Genomic DNA, 18,264 nt, shown 5'->3' on the forward strand with positions numbered 1-18,264 from the left:
CAGGTTTGCCCTTCATCAACAGGTGCACTGAGTATAATTCATAAGGGGTGGGGGACAGGGTGGACCCAATGGTGCCAAGTGCAACTATGCAGAAGTACAAGGAACAGCGTTAGATGCAAGTACTTTTTTAAATGACCACAACTACCCTTGTTTTTTTTTCATAAACGTTATAGGTTTACTCAGGTATTTGTATTGGTTTTTAGCGGATGAACCATATTTTGGGAATAAATTGTCTTTGGATCACATATTTTGTGCACCTTTTTTTTGGTAGCGGATCTAAATAATTTGAGTGTTAATACGTTTCACCTTGCAGTATCATTTCTCACCAACATTGCACAAGGCAGGTGTTTCACATAGAGTCCACTACTAAAGCTCCGCAAGAAGATTTGTGCTACAGATGAAACAACTTCCCTATGCTATTAAGTAACATTTTTAAGCATAGCATGGCATAATGAATAGCTTGTTTGAAATCTCCTGATAATATTTTTTACATCCTTTCACCCTAAGAAAAAAGCAAATTAGTAAGTAAAATGTCAGATAGGATGGAGAATAAAAAGTTATGCAGAAGGTGAAACGTACTGTTCATTTACTGTGTATTTAAGAAATACAGTCATATTGTATAGGTAATGCAGGTTTCTATATAAAAGAAGTTTCTTTCAGTTACAATATCCATAGCAATATGAAACAGGTTTATAAACATAAGCCACTAATATTAATGGTGGATGGACAATTACGGCCATTATGTAATGAGAAAATAATTTGTCAAATATGTTGACATGAAATCTTGATGTGCTACAAATGCATGTATATAGTAGATACAATATATATATATATATCCTGATGACGGTCCCTTGAGGTACCGAAACGCGTAGATGTTTATATGATTCAGTAAAGCACTTCTAACAACCTTTATGTTGTGAGTGATTCCTTTTATTTTTGGACTATATATATATATATATATATATATATATATATATATATATATATATATATATATATATATATATATATATATATATATATATATATATATATATATATATATATATATATATATATATATATATAGCATTCAAAAAAGCCTAGGTATTTTAGTAACACTTTATCATATCAGCTCTTTTTATTCAACAACATGCTGTCTTTTATTTCTTTCTCAGCAACTTCCACTTTTGGTCTCCGTGAAAACCCAGGGATCATCCTTGTCCGCCTCCCAGTCGGTGCATGAACAGTCTGCCAAAGGAATGTCTGCTTTTCAGGAGGGGATTATTTCTCATCGCCCAGAGTTGCCAAGGCAGAATTCTGACCCAACATCTGAAAATCCTCCTTTACCTCCTCGAATTGAAAAATTTGATCGCAGTTCATGGTTACGCCAAGAGGAAGACCTTCCACCAAAGGTGGAGCTTATTTCCCAAAGTACATTTATTAGGGTCCTGTAGGATATAAGTATTGTAGAAACCCTTAATATTTACAAGGTTCATGTGTAATTCTGTCCACATGCTCCCTTCTCTTGTGTTTTAACACTTCTCTAATGTTGTACTCCCCTAACACAATGCTGGCAATAGATAATGTCTAGAGTCCAGACGGGGCATGGCCTAATATCACTAGATTGCTCCTCCTATGTATGTGATTTTGGGATCTTGAATTGAAAGGGAACATTATACATGTAATGTGAAGCATATATCTTTATTTTATTTTCATTTTTTATGACCCAACAATGAACCCATTATCCTTTCATTTAGGTGCCTCAACGGACAACTTCTATCTCCCCTGCATTAGCCCGTAAGAACAATGGCAATTCACTGGGAAACAATTTGGCAACCCATCCCTTTAGAGCAAGGTAAGCAACCTCACCTTAAGTTGGCAGCCTTACACACATCCCACTTTTTGCTGTATTTTCTGTGTGTCATAGCTGCCTCATAAATGTAACTGAAATCTGTAGTGGATATTCCACCTATGTCCTCCAACGATGTCAGACCCTCAACTTTCCATCTCTTGTGAACTACTCTAACCCAGCTTGTAAGTTATGCCTCACTGTGTAATAACGAACACTATTACCAAGTTTCCAAGTGGTCATTAATTGGACTGACTTGGAAACTTAAAAAAACCCAGCTAATAAGATAATTCTGCAGGGAATTACTTGTATTATAGGCAAGTAGAACTAATTTTAGACCAGATTTCTGATTTCACTGATATTGCAGATTTTACCGGATTTTTACAAATGAGTGTCATCACTGCCCATATTGTAAATCAGATCAGTTACTAAAAGCGAAATATCTACACTAACAAGATTGCAATCCTAGCATTTGGGCACCAACCCCCCCCCCCTCCTCATAGGTATTTTTGGTACCTATCTAAATGTCATGTTATTAAGGAGTTAACTGTGTATTTATTTTATAGTTTATTGTAACTTTACTTATTTTTTTTCATTTTGACAAGCCCAGGATTTGTCTCCACATGAGTGTTTGCTCAGATACACACCTTTTTGTTCAAGTTACATGTTCACCTTCATACGGACGATTAAAGTTAGAAGTTTAAGTTTTTTGGGTTTTTTTTACCATCATGGTGGCTCACTTGTATAGGAGCAGAAAGTATGTATCTTAATGCAAGAGCATGTACTTATATTGCTCCCTTGGCTTATTCCCAGGACATAATTTTTTTATGCTCCACCCTGTGACCATGTGGTATTTAAGATAACTAGCTCATTACTTGGAAAGAGATGGGCATCACAATATCATAAGCATCCTAGTGGAAAAACATCATATTTGTGCTCAGCAATCTTTTCTAGAGCATATATATCCAAGAGGAACGTGAAGCAAAATTAAACCAGCAAATGATTAATAGCCTGGGCTATTTAATACAGTGTATATTAATCTGTTTATACTAAAAAAATATGTAATGCTTGAGAATAGAAAAAAAATTGACATTCGTAGGAATGCATGTGATGGCCAGTGCAATAAATGCATTTAACAATTTTATTTAATTTTCCTTTCTCACACATTGGTCAATACTTTCCAAAATTGCATATTACATAGCAACCCTGATTTGAGAAGAACTGAAACAGTAATTGAAAACCCAATCCAAAGAATTGGCAGCGGAAGCTCCTCCAGTTCCAGTACTCCAAGCTCCCGGCCTAGCTCTCAAGGGGGATCACAGCCTGGATCTCAAGCAGGTTCAAGTGAGAGGAACAGGGCTCGAGGTAAAGATAATTTCACTGCCTGAATCCAAATATCCCGAGTGATATATCAGAAGCACAGAATACAAAGGCAGTGGCAATGCAAGCGCTGAGGCTGTGTTTTTATTGTGCAGTTTTGAACACCCACATAGAGGTCTTGGAAAAGACTGCTGCGTGGGAGCATTGCTCTGACTTTAAGTTCTTTACTAGTGTGTAAGCAGAGCTTTGCATTGTGCCAAGGTGAATTAGGTTAATTAAACATCTTCCTTTTAAAAATATTTCTGTTTATGTTATGTTTGGCATTCCCATCCTAATTCCAGCTGAGCTCCTGACTTGGAACCTGTACTCACAATGGGAGCCATCAAAGCATTGTAGAATATCTGTACATACATTCCATCCTTGTATTGGCTGCCTGCAGCTCTCCCATAGGGGGAAAATATGAAAACAACAGTTGTTGCAGTACTAGTGCAAAATTATAAACCAATCTCCATAGCAATGTTTTGCCTGTTATAGAAAGCTCTTTTGTACTTGCTCACAGTTGTTTAATAATTTACAGTTCTGTAGTTTACATACTATAGATTTCCCGAATTGTGGGTTTAAGGCTTCTGAAATTTACACAAAAGTGGAGAATAAATAAAATTAACAGCAGGCCGTAGATTTTGCTTTGTTTATGCTTCTCTGTGCACAGAAATATATATATTGCACTCACCAGCTGTACACCCCATAGCAATTTCTCCATCATTATCCAGATCAGCAGCAGGAGGACCCAGGAAGGGGAACAAGAGCCACAGAATGGTCAAAATCAGCTCTGTTAGCAGCAGGGCAAGATTTGTGGGTTTCTATGGGTTGGGGGGGCTTCAGTCAGAACCAAAGTATATTTTGGGGTGAGATTAACAGTGCAGGCTATAAGTTGTAAAGAAGTTTCACTTTTTCATACTGAAATGAGCACATTGTGCTCATAGATGCGTTAAGGTAAGTCTACTTAGATATTAGGAATGCATGGTTAATCACAAAATATAAATATTTAGTAATCAGAGTTTTTACAGCAGGTAACAATAAACCAGAAGGATCTCCACTGCTGCCACATGAAACATCTAATTCAAAACCAGAGGAGAACAGAGATTTGACACGTCCAAGCCGACCAGCTGTGAGTTAAATAAACAATTTCTTTTGTTATATTGATAGAGATTTTCTTCTTTTGGTCCCAATGTGCAAAGAGTAATCTGCTAAATATAATTTAACATTTAGTGTATTTAGGGGTATGTGTTTTGTGCGTGTGTCTGGTCAGTGTGCTCTTTAGAGAAATATTTTCAGATGGTTGGATGAGAGCTCCTTGTGTTTGACTGATTGAAGCTTATTAGTTATTAGTATGCAATATTCAGTGCTCCATCTGTATCTTTTATTTTGCTCTGAGGAATGGGACCATATATAGTCATCTTTATTGAGAAATGTCTCCAGCTGAGTTGTATTTAATATGGTACAGCCGCTGGGTATTTAGCAAATTACAGTTTCTGCTAATAATACTAATCCACCCATACTTCAACAAGTTTTCTCCTTTATCAGTAACATTAAACTGTTTATGGGTTTCTCAATTACTGTATACAACATTTTTTATAAAATATAATATATCTGTATGAAACTTTCTCTCTTTAATTAGAATATGCCTTCACAGAAATACATTATACAGTTAACAAGGCAAATCCTAAATCGGTGCTCCCAACGCAGCCAGCAGGAGTGGGTGTAATCCCTTGTGCGAATAACTATTTTTGCAGGCTATAATTTTAAATTTCTATTGAAAATGTTTTATTGGTTTGTTCTTTACAAGAGATGAACTCTTTAAAAGTAACTCCTGTAAATGAAGGCGCTCGTTGCACAAATTAATTGATAGGAAACAAAGAATGCATAATACAGCATGTTTCTACCTACCCTGTATAATACTGGAATAGCTGTCGTTAAAGGAACAGCTCAGTGTAAAAATAAAATCTGAATAAATAGGCTGTGCAAAAAAACCTTTTATAACCTTTTACGAAAGGCAGGTACCATATTTTTTTAAAAATAATGTTTATCGCGTTTATCTGTTTTACCGATGATTACAATGATAAATAATGTGCGTAAAATGCATTACTGCATGCAGGCCTTCAAACAGTGCTCCCCAATCTTGGGGGGTTATAGTCTTATCTAGGGGACCAGCTAAAATGCTGCTTAGGGACATTTTTTGGGTATAGGGGTGTATTTTTCTGTTCTAATTACTTCTGGAAGGCCGCCTTGCAGATCAAGTAGCAAGATGTTTAATAAACACTTATTTAATGACTTTTAGGACTATGACTGATACAGCAATGTGTTTGACCTTGTTATGGGGCAATTGGGTGCCCCAGCCAATGTTAGAACATTAAAGGGTCTTGTACTGAATAAGTGCCTTGAAAACTGCTCCTCAATTATCTGACAATGTTGCCACCCTTGCCTTGGGCATCAGCCTTCATAGCCTGGCTTGGAAACATCTACTTTGAGTAAATAGTCAAGTGTTACACGCGTTCAGATTTCGGGGAGATTAGTCACCTGGCAACAAATCTCCTCTTCTTCAAGGCGACTAATCTCCCCGCACTGCTTCCCCTGCCTTCCCTCTGGCAAAAATGTAAATCGCGGGATGGCACTCGGAGTGCTTCGTTTTTCGAAGTCACCCAAAGTTTCCTTGTGAGTGAAATTTGGAAAACGAAGCACTCCGAGGGCCATCCAGCCATCAATTTACATTCTAGCCGGTGGGAAGGCAGGGGAGGCAGTTCGGGGATTTTAGTCATCCCGAAAAAGAGGAGATTTTTCTCCGGGCGACTAATCTCTCCAAATCTGAGCGCGTGTCTCTGCCCTTACAGGCCACACATCTAGGTTTTTTATTTCTCTTTTATAACCTGCTTTCCTTACTTGTCTAAGCATTTTCTACAATGAGAACACAACCAGGTAGCTTTTTTTTCTTCTAAGCAACCAATGACAAAAAAAAAAAAGCAGAGGGGCAAAACGAAGGCAACATATAAAGATCTCTGTGATGATCAGAAAAAGTTGTCTCAGAGCCACTTCAAATAAAACTATTTGCGGTCATTTTCATTACTGAGCTTCATAGTGCATGTAGGTGCAGTGTGTGTGAATGCATTCATCATCTGTCCTTCACTACTTTGAAAGGAATGTTGTTAGAATGTGCAATTAAAAAAAATAGCCTCTGTTACTTAATATTACTTTTCTTTTGCATTTTTTTTGCATATCAATAGATTGTAGATTGTTTCAATTGTGTGAAATAAGCTGTACAGTAGTAGGGGAATCAGCTTGAGGGTTGGTTTTCCTTAAAGAGGTCACTTGGGCTCATTGGCAGAATTATTTGGGGCAAAACTCTTAGCAGCCAGTTAGAATTAGGTTTCTTCAGATTGCTGCAGGACTAAAAGCAAAAAATTGATTGGTTTCCATTGGTACAGGCACTCATGGTTTAGTTTCAGTACTTGTTTGGAGGGCTTGCATTACGGTAATTGTAGTTTTCAAATTCACTTTCTGGTTATTGTCACTTTGACTTTTTGCTTTTTTAACTCAAAAGGAAGTTCATTGCCTTTAAACAATAAAACACACAGGAATTGGAGCTATTATCCAGAATGCTCAGGACCTGGGGTTTTCCAGATAATGGATCTTTCCGTAATTTGGATTTTCATACCTTAAGTCTACTAGAAAATCATGTAAACATTAAATACACCCAATAGGCTGGTTTTGCTTCCAATTAGGATTAATTATATCTCAGATTGGATCAAGTACAAGGTACTGTTTTATTATTACAGAGAAAAAAGGAAATTTGGATTATTTAATTATAATAGGGTCTATGGGAGATGGCCTTTCCATAATTTTGAGCTTTTTGCAATTTACAAGTTACTTTTTGTAACTTTTTGCAGCATTGATGTTTTTTTGGAATTTGAAAGTGTTGTTTATAGGTACACTGGGCCCAGTTACAGTGGTACAGCAACTGAACATTTCCCATACTATCACCTGGAAAACTATCACCTAGAAGTCCATTCTTTCTTATTGCACAGTTGATTTAAAATGTACAGTTACGGTTTCTGTAATGTAAGACTACCTGCATCATGATTAAAGGTGTATTTATTTAACTTTCACCCACTGATTAATTTGATTCCAAAAATCCCATAGAAATGAATAGAAAGTGGGTGAGTTGTTCTGTGGTGAGCTCTAATTTAAAATTTTGATATCTGCCCCCTAGTGCTTGCATGGACTTATCCACTGTCCTGCATTTTACATGCAGATTTAAAATATGTTTACAGGAAAATTTACATATAGCATAAACAAAGGAACCGAATGGGTATTGTTGCACAATTTCATACACACACACACACACATACTGTGGAATTTTTATTGTACACACGTAATGCAGAACTCTGATGTTTCGATCCTTATGAGGAGTTCTGCATTATGTATCTACATAAAAATACATTCCATCACACACAAAGGTCCAGGAATGATTTATTCCAAGACATAATTTGTGTATTCAAACCAGATAGGTTGGAGAAGGGGCATGTTCAATCTCATGTGTGGATAGACAAATTTTGGCCAACTAATGACCACGGTGTGCTGCAGGTTGCCTTATATAGTAGCCTATGGGAGTATTTGATGTTTTATATACATTAACAATTGCATGTAAAGTCAGGATTTTAAACTATTAGAAATTATCAATTTACTCTAAACTAAATTAAGAGTTAAGTATATATATATATATATATATATATATATATATATATATATATATATATATATATATATATATATATATATACTGTATTTGCTTCCTGTGTTTATTTCCACAAAAATATCATGGAATTTGGTGCATAATTTCCAATTAAACAACCAATTTGCTGAACAATTAGATCTGCTGTATGGGAAGTATTCCAAGCACCCGACTAACCCTACTGTTTCTTGCCTGCTTTTTTTCCCCTCTGCTTTCTCCCTGATGCTTTCTCTGATGCCGTTTTCCTTCCCTTGCTCAAAGAGTTATAAGAAAGCTATAGATGAGGTTAGTGATGTTGTTTTCCTAGTGTGCTCCGTTTCCTAGCTGTTCAGTTAAAAAGCTGATAGCAGTAGTGTGAAAGACTATACAGAATTCAGCCAGGAAAAAAGAAGAGAGCCTTAATCATAGTGTTCCTACCATGATAACTACTGTATAAATGATGCTGCACCCTTAATACATGCAGTATTGCAGTTTAGTTATGCGCCTTACAAAATGTTATACAATTACCGGTAGCTAATATTCAAATTCGATTATTATACTGTCCCCATTTGTTTGCACAAATAAACTTCACAAGAGTAAGAATCTCACAGCAAGTGAAAGCCCAGTCTCTCCTTTTTTATTTATTTTCAAGTTTGAAAGAAATGTTGTACGAAATGTTGTATAGGACAACATTAGCTATTTGTTATATTATGTAAAGGAATAATGTTTCACAATCACGCATTCACTATACTGAACGGTCATAATATTGATAAGGAGATGTATGACCCATATTATACTTTATTGTGAGCCCAGTAGGGATCCAGCTCCTAGTTTTAGAAATATTGGCTTAAACTAGAATTTTCTGTAATAATATAAAGGGGCATATGGGCTGACATTTTGCCTAAGTGTCATGGACACACCCGCTCTCATGCAAATGAAATCAGAGGGAGAATTTAGTTAAAAATAACTATCCAAATTCATCTAATCTATAAAAGGTGCTGCTTGAAATTGAACTGGCTGAAGCAAACATAATTCTGAGCAACGTTCACACTCACACATACTATAAAATCTGTTCTTTGTAGCAACATGTCAATATATTATGGGTAAACCATATGAAATCACTCCTTCTTGGCAATTTGAGATCCTGGAACTTTACTGCTGTTAAATTTGGGGACAGGATTTAAAAAGGGGGATTGCCCCTATCTTCATAAAAATATCAAGTTGTAACAACTATGCAATGGTTTTTATAAAAGGCCATTTTCAAAAATGCTCTTTCTGCTTCTGTACCAAGCTTCTTCTGTAAGGCTTCTATGGTGCCTCCATGTTACTCAGGATATCACTTATTTAGTGAAGGCACCCGAGATGTCTTCCTGCCCTAGAGGACACCCAGAGAATGGTTTGGGCCATGGTTTGATACAATCAATACAATGATATGAATTTGTATAGTGTCTCTTCTTTTTCACATTTATTCCCTGGGGGGAAAGGACTAAATCAAGAAGCAAGTTCTATTTTAAGAAATCTCTGTCCCTTTCCAGAGGAACTGGAAAACTTTACACACTGTGGGATTATGTTACATAGTAATACATAGGAATACAAAAATGTCCCCTGGTTCTTGCATATGGCTATGGGGCAAGAGTTCTGCTGTTAGTTGGCAACTTGGTTGGGCCCCTTAAGAATTGGTGAAACCTGTAAGTAGCCAAGCTCATCTAGTTGACCCTAATCTACAAGGTCTTGCTATTTGGCCTTCAGTGTGCAAACAGTTTGCACTGACTTGTAACAGCTGGGTATGAGTGAAAACACCTTTAAAATAATTTATTGATTATACAGTATCTGTTAACTCTTTAGCTGCATTGGTACGTGGCCACTAAATTGCATACAATTACAGCTTTAGTTAGGCTGTACAAACAGAATAGTCCTACTCGTTGTATTGCAGGAGAGACTATATATCAAGCATGTTCAATAAGTTAGGCTTTCTGTGATTTGTATTTCATTTGTGCCAATTAAAAGCCACCAAGCCCAATAGCATTTCCCCATGCTGCTTCATCTTGCGTTTTCATTTATCTTGTGAAAAACACCACCCAACTTGCTTGTTATCCTGATGTCCCCTTGATACTTCTCTGCAGGCTGTTTTCTCAGAGGCAGTGTCCGCGGATGATGAACAGGTCATGCCGCGGCGAGTGAAATCTAAAAAAACGGTACAAAAATATTTTTCTTACCTTTTTTGCAGGAAGAAAAGTGTTCATATTGGAAGTTACTATCTTCTGATAACAGTCCTTGACAATAGGTTTATTACACACAGCTAACATTATTACAGTCAAGAAGAATACTTGGTTAAATAACCTTTTTAGTAATATAAAATGTCTTTATATTACTGTAAACCTTTGGATGGTAGAACTCTACATAACTATATATCTTGATTCCTAATTTTGGAGTGATGATTGAATTTTGGCCCACAAAATGATTTTGCCCATTTGTTAGAACAGCAAATGGCAACCCTGTTCTCGTAACTTCCTACAGATTCATATCTGTATTCGATCACTTGTGAATTCCATTCCATATTCACTCAGACTTTTCAGATTCCTCTTTATGCAGATATTAAATATATCTATTGTATGCTTCTACATCTTGGACTAGGAATTTCCAGGTGCTCCTGGATTCCATTTCTGTGACTGTGTCCTTAACAGTGAATTGGCTGCTTCAAAATGTTTCACGATGTGCTATGTTAAGCCATAAATTCTCATTTTATTGGACAAGAGTGATGGTGATCCTTTGTGCTATGTTCAGTGTGATGCCAGAAACTTATCAACTAAGTCAATTACAGATTTGCCTATAGACTTCAATGGCATTTTCACTTGATAAAACATAAGACATTTTTCTCATCAAATTGAATCTGCCCATTATTTCCTGAATAATCATGATGATTCCTTAGGTCTAACTAAGTCTCTTATTAACGAAGTTATTAGCTTGTCCATTATCTTCGATATGTACTAAAAGAACTGTGCTTTTATATTTTTAATAGATGCCTTAAACTATTTGGGAGTCATTGGCAGGACTTTATAAGCAGATAGTGTTAACGAGATAGCAAAAAGAAGGCATGTCGTATAAGTATCAAGTACAGTTGCTATCAATGCGGTTCTACTAGAGAATTGGATGTTTATAATTTATATTGTTCAGAGAATCCGTGCAACTTGTTTGGTAATATTTATATACTGAATATGTATGTTTCTGGATGTGCTGGCATGCTTGACTTCCATATAAAGGGACCACAAAACCTCTGTGTGATGGAAGTGAGAGTGTGGAATAGATATTGCTTCAATGGGATGTTCTAGACTCATTTGGACTGTTGGACCACTGTGCAATGTAGAGATATTCAATTTCTTTCTTTCTCCTTGAACCCTTTGTCTCTTACTGAATACACTGATGACTTCATTGGTCTCTAATATAGGGGGAAATGGTAAGACTGAGGACTGCGGTGTTCGTTCACAATTTGCATGCTTCCTTTTATAGAATAAGTGGAACCATTCTCTGCTGAGTCTTTGTGCTTTGACCACTACGTCACCTACATTGCTTTATATGAGCATGATCAATAAACATGAAGTGTAATCTCTACATGAAGGGCACTTTCCTGTGTTGCTGTATAATCACGCCCAGAATTGGTGCTCAGAGTTGTGGTACAGCCACAGGCAGAGGGCCACGGGTTTGCTGTCTTTATTTTACACAATGCCTGTCGTTCCTGGAAGTGAAATGCTGCTGTGTTATTTTATTATCAAGTCATACTGGAATCATAGTAAACTGGGAAAACAAAGATTAGCACTTATTTTACGTGATTTAATATGAGAATTTGATCTGATCAAACACAAATAAGTCTAATTTATGATTGGCATTCATTAAAAAGAAAATCATGTATAACAATAGACAGAGCTGTGAGGGGGTTTATACAGTACTTTCCAGTTTACTATTGAATTTGCTGAAGTTCACAGAAGCTGTATCTCATCTTTCCATATGCACCAGGCAAAAGGAGGTTGGAAACTAGTTAAATAATATATTCTGCTCTTGTTTGTCTGTCCAATCAAGATGTCTGTAACTTTAGTGTGTAACAACTTCCTTGTTAGTAAAATGATAGCTCATTTCCAGAGTTTGTCATGTTGAGAGTGGGTAAGTCATAGGTTCATCTTTTTGGCAGGATCTGACGGCGCTGGCCAAAGAGCTGAGAGAACTGCGCATTGAAGAGACTAACCGGCCAATTAAGAAAGTGACGGACTATTCTTCTTCTAGTGAAGAGTCTGAAAGTAGTGAGGAGGAAGATGGTGAAAGTGAGGCACAAGATGGGACTATACCAGTTAGTGACATTCCTAGACTCATGTAAGGAATTGAAATTTTAGCTCAGTTATTTCACTGATGGCTGTCCAATTTGAATAATATAACAAATACCTTTTTACTTGCAGACCAACAGAAATATCTGCAAATGAGCCATATAATGCGGGGACACGGGGTATGGAAACGTCTCTCCCTGAGACATTCCGAAGCATTTCAAGAGAAGGCACTTTAATGATAAGAGAGGTAAGTTATATAGGGTTTTATTATCAAAGAACGTGAACAGAACTGAGAACTGTTTTGGATGCTTTTATTGCAAAGTACTCATTAGGGACCCGAATGCTTCCCAGTGCATTTCATGTTATCTGTGCTGTGTATGTAGGTAGTGTAGCAGGACAACTACTGTAGATAATGAGGGAAAGAGAAAGCAAAATAATAGAAATACTTATGGAGTAAAACAACTGCCCTTTAAAGCTGAGAGTTATTTTTCGAACCACTTATTGTAAAATGCATTTGACACTAAAATTCTTGGATTTAGCATTCTTTTATATTCACAGATACAATCAATTGCAGACTGTAAGCTCTTTTGGGCAGGGCACTTCTGACCTCTTGTATGGGCTGTTGTTTTTCTATGTAATCTGTATGCTATAAATTATATAGAGTTACAGTATATAAAACTAAAGCACATTGGGTGCCTCTACCTAAGTTCATGCCCTTATCCAAGTCTACTATTGAGTTATAGAGTCCATCAACTGGCTCAATACATTATTCTGTAACTTCAGTTTTAACACAACCCATAACTAAAAATACGTTTTTGGAACAGATTCTGTATAAACTGCTGATATCTTTGGAAAGTGGCATTGTTACAAAATCTCACAACAATAAGTTAAAGTACTTGTACAAGTAAATCCTGCCTTACTTCTAGTTCATTTAGGGGAAGGAGAACCCCTAGTTCTAGTATGGCTTAGAGAAGAAGTCAGAAATGAGTTTTCTCCTCTCTGAGCCAAACTAGAAACAAGGATCAGTCATCTCAACCAGTGGCTCGTGAGGAACATGTTGCTCAACAACCTCTTGGATGTTGCTTTAGTATCCCCAAAGCAGGTGTTTATTTTTGAAGTTTTAGTTGTATAAAAACCATGTGCACTGCCAAATAGAATCTCATGTAGGCTGCCAGGCCACATAGGGGCTACCAAATGGCAAATTATGGCCCTTATTGTGCATCACCCAGGGACATTTTTCATTCTTGTGCTGCTCCCCAACTCTTTGTACATCTAAATATGGCTCATGGCTAAGTTGGGTCCCTGCTCTAGATGAACTAGAAGTAAGGCAGGATTTATTTGTATAATAAGTTGAACCTACCAGGCATGTGTCTTTGTATAAACTGTACAAGCAACATGTAACTTTGTTTTTAGTTTTCTTATTCAGAACATGCAAGGTAGATACCCTCTCTATACTCCCTTACTAAAATGGAATCCAAACCTTTTTTAAACCGTCTGTTTTTTCCAGTACAACTGCTTCAGGGAGGCAATTCAAAAACTTCAGCTTTTACTGCAGGATGAAAATATTTTTACCGTTTAAGATGAAGCCCTATTGGATTCAACAAATACAAATGCAATACTTTTAATACCCACCTCTAAATAGTTAAATAAAAGTGGACCCTGTACCAAACCCTGCAGCACTTTAGAATTCCCTAGTGTAAGTAACCTTTGTTTAATGCAACACTACCGTTATATCTCCTGCATCATAAAGTTAATAAAATAGGAAGTAAGGACATAATCCGTTATAAATCTATTTAAGAATGTTTCTGAGAATGGTGTTCATCAGGTTCTTATATGTACTGTATGTACTAGTCTTCAAAGTAGTTTAAAGCAAGTGCCCCTTTTTAATATTCAGTCTAACTGCCAGCTCACAAGTGGAGTCCTCAGTGATTAATCACCTTCTCCACAGTTTTCATAAATCCAGAAGAGGCCCTCAGTTTCTCAGCAGAGCTGCAGGATCATAAATGGGAAAACCTGTGTAGTAAATCATTTATTTCATTCAGTCTGTGCCTCAGTGCAGTAGGTGTATGGCAGCTGTGAGAATGAGCTTTCATTAAGCAAATGTCCATTCCCCTAACACCTATATTTAAGGGAATCATGCAGTGCTGACATCAAAGTACAGCTTCTATTAGGGGGATGTATTATTCCCAGCTGGCAAGCTTTGCAATTTCATTATTTAATAGGAGCATGTTATTCATATGGGATTAAAATATGGTTGTGTTTATTACTACTTGACAAAGACATGCATAAACACACACTAACCCTGCCTATGTTATAAGGGTTAGTATAAGTTCTGTGCTGAGAATCTGTTTTAAGTGGTATTTTCCCCAATGTTTTGTTTTATATTGATTAGAGGTTATTTAACCAGTATAAAACCCAGGGAGCAATTATATGGCTACATTCTAGATAAAGGAATAATAACAAGGTGCAAACACAAATTCTAATGCACTATACCTAATTGGTACAGGCCAAAGTGTGGAGGGGGCACAAGTGCTTGTTTAGAGAGCACAATATCTCATCTGTTGTATATGTGTTGGCTAATCATATTTACACTGTCATGTAAGGACATTACCTGTATTATTTTTATGCCACTCTGGTTTGTAGTATTGGTGTCATATGAAAAATGGTAATATACTGTAGCTAATAGAAGCCTCATTGGGCAAATTTGCTCCTGGGCAGTAACCCATGGCAACCAATCAGATGATTGCTTTCAGTGTTCAACCTGCAGCTGACTGAAAAAAAGCTAATCACTGATTGATTTCTATGGGTTACTGCCCAGGTGCAAATGTGCCCAGTTGCAGAGCCCCCATTGTGTTTTCACAATGATATATTATTACTGACCCTTGCTATTGCTTGTATATTGAGTTCTGGTAGGGGGATTTTTTGTAGAACACTTAGGGGGTTATTTGATTAACTCAGAATGCAAAAATCATGAAAAATGTGTGATTTTTTTTTTTAATAAAATCAGACTTTTAAAAAAAAATCACGAATTTTTCAGAATTTATTAAACCCAGAGGATGGGAAAAGTCAGAATCTGAAAATCTGGCATCTCAGACCTCTCGAGGTTGCATATAAGTCAATGGGAGAAGTCCCAATGATTTTTTGATGTGTGCTGGCTTTTTGGCAAAACCCTGATGTGTCGGCCAAAATTCTGATTTTTCGGGTGAAAATCAGGATAAATCGCAAAAATCGGATGAAAAATCCGGAAAAAAAAACGTGAAAATCTGTATTTTTCACGTTGTTTCTGGATTTTTTCCTGCAAACAAAATTTTCGGGAAAGTGTATTAATAAACAAGTCCAAAAAACCTGTGCGGATTTGGTCAGAGTTTTTTTCAGAAAATATTAAGATAAATTCAAACTTTGATAAATAACCCCCTAACTTTTAGAGGCATATTTATCAAGGGTCGAATTTCGAATTCATGAGTTTTTTTAAAACTCCCATAAATTCCCTTAAACTCGAAATTCAACCAATCTAAATTTATTAATAACATTTAATTTTCTCAGCTAGGACTAATTGAATTGACCCAAAAACTCTAATCGAATTCGATTTTGAACTAGAAAAACTCGAATCGAATTAAAAACTTGATTCAAATTAAAAACTCGATTCGAATTAAAAACTCGTTTCGAGTTTTTTTTCTCCAAAAGAAAAAACTCCAATTTCAGGAAAACTGCAGACATCACCAAATTGATCCCTGACCTCTCCCATTGAATTTTACAGTAATTCGGCAGGTTTTATGTGGCGAATAGTCCAATTCGAGTTCTTTAAGCTAGAGTATGATAAATTTCAAAATGCTTATTAAAACTGAAATTGAGTTTGGATAATTCACAATTCAAATTTAGAGTTTTGACTAAAAAAAAAAATATTCTAAAATTCATATTTTCACTTTGACTTTTAATAAATCTGCCCCTTACTGTTTGCATACGGATTAGACTCAACAGGACTAACATTAAGAACATTTTATTTTCCTGTGCATGATAACGCATTCTGCTTGCACTCTTCTAGCCAAAGGCTTAAATCACTTGCTTTGTGTCTCTGCAGACTTCCGGGGATAAAAAACATTCTGGCCATGCTGAAAGTAATGGTTTTGCCGGCCATATTAATCTTCCTGACCTTGTCCAGCAAAGTCACTCCCCGGTGGGTACACCAACTGAGGCTTTGGGGCGAGGTCTTACACATGCACAAGAGCTGGATACTGTGAATGAAGTAGGTGGCGGGTCTCTATGCTAAACTAATACCAAATGCATAAATACTAATATTATGTATTACCCCTTTCTTTCTGCATGTAGTAAGCTTTGCTGGTTATGGGGCACATCTTTGTCTTTAAAGGAGAATTCAACTCTAATGTTAAAAAACCCTACATAGACCCCCTCCCTCCCCCCCCCCCCAGCCTAAGTGTTACACCGGGCAAATGCCCCTAACGTTTTACTTACCTCTCGGTGCAGATTCAGACATCAGAGTTCACGGACGCCATCTTCTTCTGTTCGGAAATCTTTGAAATGAGACCGATGTGGTGGCGCATGCGCAGTTAGAGCAATTTTCTGTTTTGCGACAACTGTGCATGCGCCGAAACTCAAGAAAATTGCCAAAGTGCTGGTCTCATTCTGAAGATTACTGAAGATTGTGCCTGTGAACTCAGATGACTGAATCTACACCGAGGGGTAAGTAAAAAGTTATGGGCATTTGCCCGGGGTAACACTTAGGCTGGGGGAGGGGGGTCTATGTAGGGTAGGGGATTCCCTTTAAATATCATCTTAAAGGAGCAGTATATGCTGATATACACATTTTTGCCACATGAGCAGGGCCATATTTTTAAATGGGCACCATTCTTAATATGGCAGTTTAAAGGAGGGTAGCCTTTGGGTACCTACGTAAAAAAAAAAAAAAAACGTTTTCAAACAGGGCCAGATTTACATAGTGGGCACATCTAGGCCCGCTAACGCTCATCATCTCTTCCCCTTTATTTGCACAGATTTTCATCATCAGGAATGGAGCAATGTCTGTCACTTTCTGTTGTCTGCTCAATACGTGCCATTGAAAAAATATATCAGTAATCGGCTCTCTACAGCCACAACCCCAATTCCTGCAAGGCCCTGATTGCTCTATGATTATCAGACCTGTGTAGACAGGGAATCACAGACATGTGCAAGGAATTGTGCAACTAGAGTAGTGTGATAGTACTGTTATGTTGTTTTGCTGGTACAGGTAAGGGACCTGTTATCTGGAAAATACCAGGTCCCGAGCATTCTGGATAACAGGTCCCGTACCTGTGTATCATAACATAAGGTATGAAGATCCAGATTACAGAAAGATCCGTTATCTCGAAAATCCCAGGTTCCGTGCATTCTGGATAATGGATATTTCTGTAATTTGCATCTTCATACCTTATGTTGTGATATGCAGGTATGGGACCTGTTATCCAGAATGCTTGGGACCTGAGGTTTTCCGGAAAAAGGGGTCTTTCCATATTTTGGATCTCTATACCTTAATTTAAAGATTAAATAACCCCAATATGATGGTTTTGCCTCCAATAAGGTTTAATTATATCTTAATTTGGATCAACTGTTTCATTATTACATAGAAAACGAGATACCTTTTCTAAAAATTTGGATTATTTGGATATAATGAAGAGACAGCCTTTCTGTCATTCTGAGCTTTCTGGATAATGGGTTTCTGGCTAACGAATCCCATACCTGTACATGTAAGCAGTACAGACAATAGAACAGGACTGGGCCCAGATTAGAAATCTGTGAATTCTGGCAAATGCTGTAAGATGCCATCACCATCATTAATTATTGGGCCTGCGGGGGTCTGTTCAGACCATTATGTACTTAAAACGCCAGGGCCTATTTTGAATCTCAGTACAGACCGATGCTACTTTCAGTGGTTATAATTTACAAATGCATAAAATCATTGAACAATTTTAATTTTCACATATTGTATAGTTGTTTGGAATGTCATTTTCTTTCATTCGGCTTTTTTGTTATTGTTTGAGTTG

The 18,264-nt window shown here is 36.9% G+C and overlaps 1 protein-coding gene across 19 annotated transcripts in view; it reads left to right on the plus strand.

Moving 5' to 3' along the window:
- tnik.S (TRAF2 and NCK interacting kinase S homeolog) overlaps positions 1-18,264 on the plus strand; it is a 185,649-nt gene that overhangs the window by 155,021 nt on the left and 12,364 nt on the right. For 6 of the 19 annotated variants that reach the window (XM_041564874.1, XM_041564876.1, XM_041564881.1 and 3 more), the window contains 10 exons: positions 1,158-1,394; positions 1,740-1,837; positions 3,033-3,196; positions 4,219-4,319; positions 8,199-8,222; positions 10,040-10,111; positions 11,362-11,370; positions 12,100-12,278; positions 12,362-12,476; positions 16,308-16,472. In XM_041564874.1, coding sequence (XP_041420808.1) covers positions 1,158-1,394; positions 1,740-1,837; positions 3,033-3,196; positions 4,219-4,319; positions 8,199-8,222; positions 10,040-10,111; positions 11,362-11,370; positions 12,100-12,278; positions 12,362-12,476; positions 16,308-16,472 — 1,164 coding nt within the window. The remainder of the gene's footprint in view (positions 1-1,157; positions 1,395-1,739; positions 1,838-3,032; positions 3,197-4,218; positions 4,320-8,198; positions 8,223-10,039; positions 10,112-11,361; positions 11,371-12,099; positions 12,279-12,361; positions 12,477-16,307; positions 16,473-18,264) is intronic. The other 13 variants (XM_041564875.1, XM_041564886.1, XM_041564889.1 and 10 more) reach the window with 9 other exon arrangements.

The sequence above is a fragment of the Xenopus laevis genome, chromosome 5S, assembly GCF_017654675.1.
Source record: "Xenopus laevis strain J_2021 chromosome 5S, Xenopus_laevis_v10.1, whole genome shotgun sequence".
Taxonomy (NCBI): Eukaryota; Metazoa; Chordata; class Amphibia; order Anura; family Pipidae; genus Xenopus; species Xenopus laevis.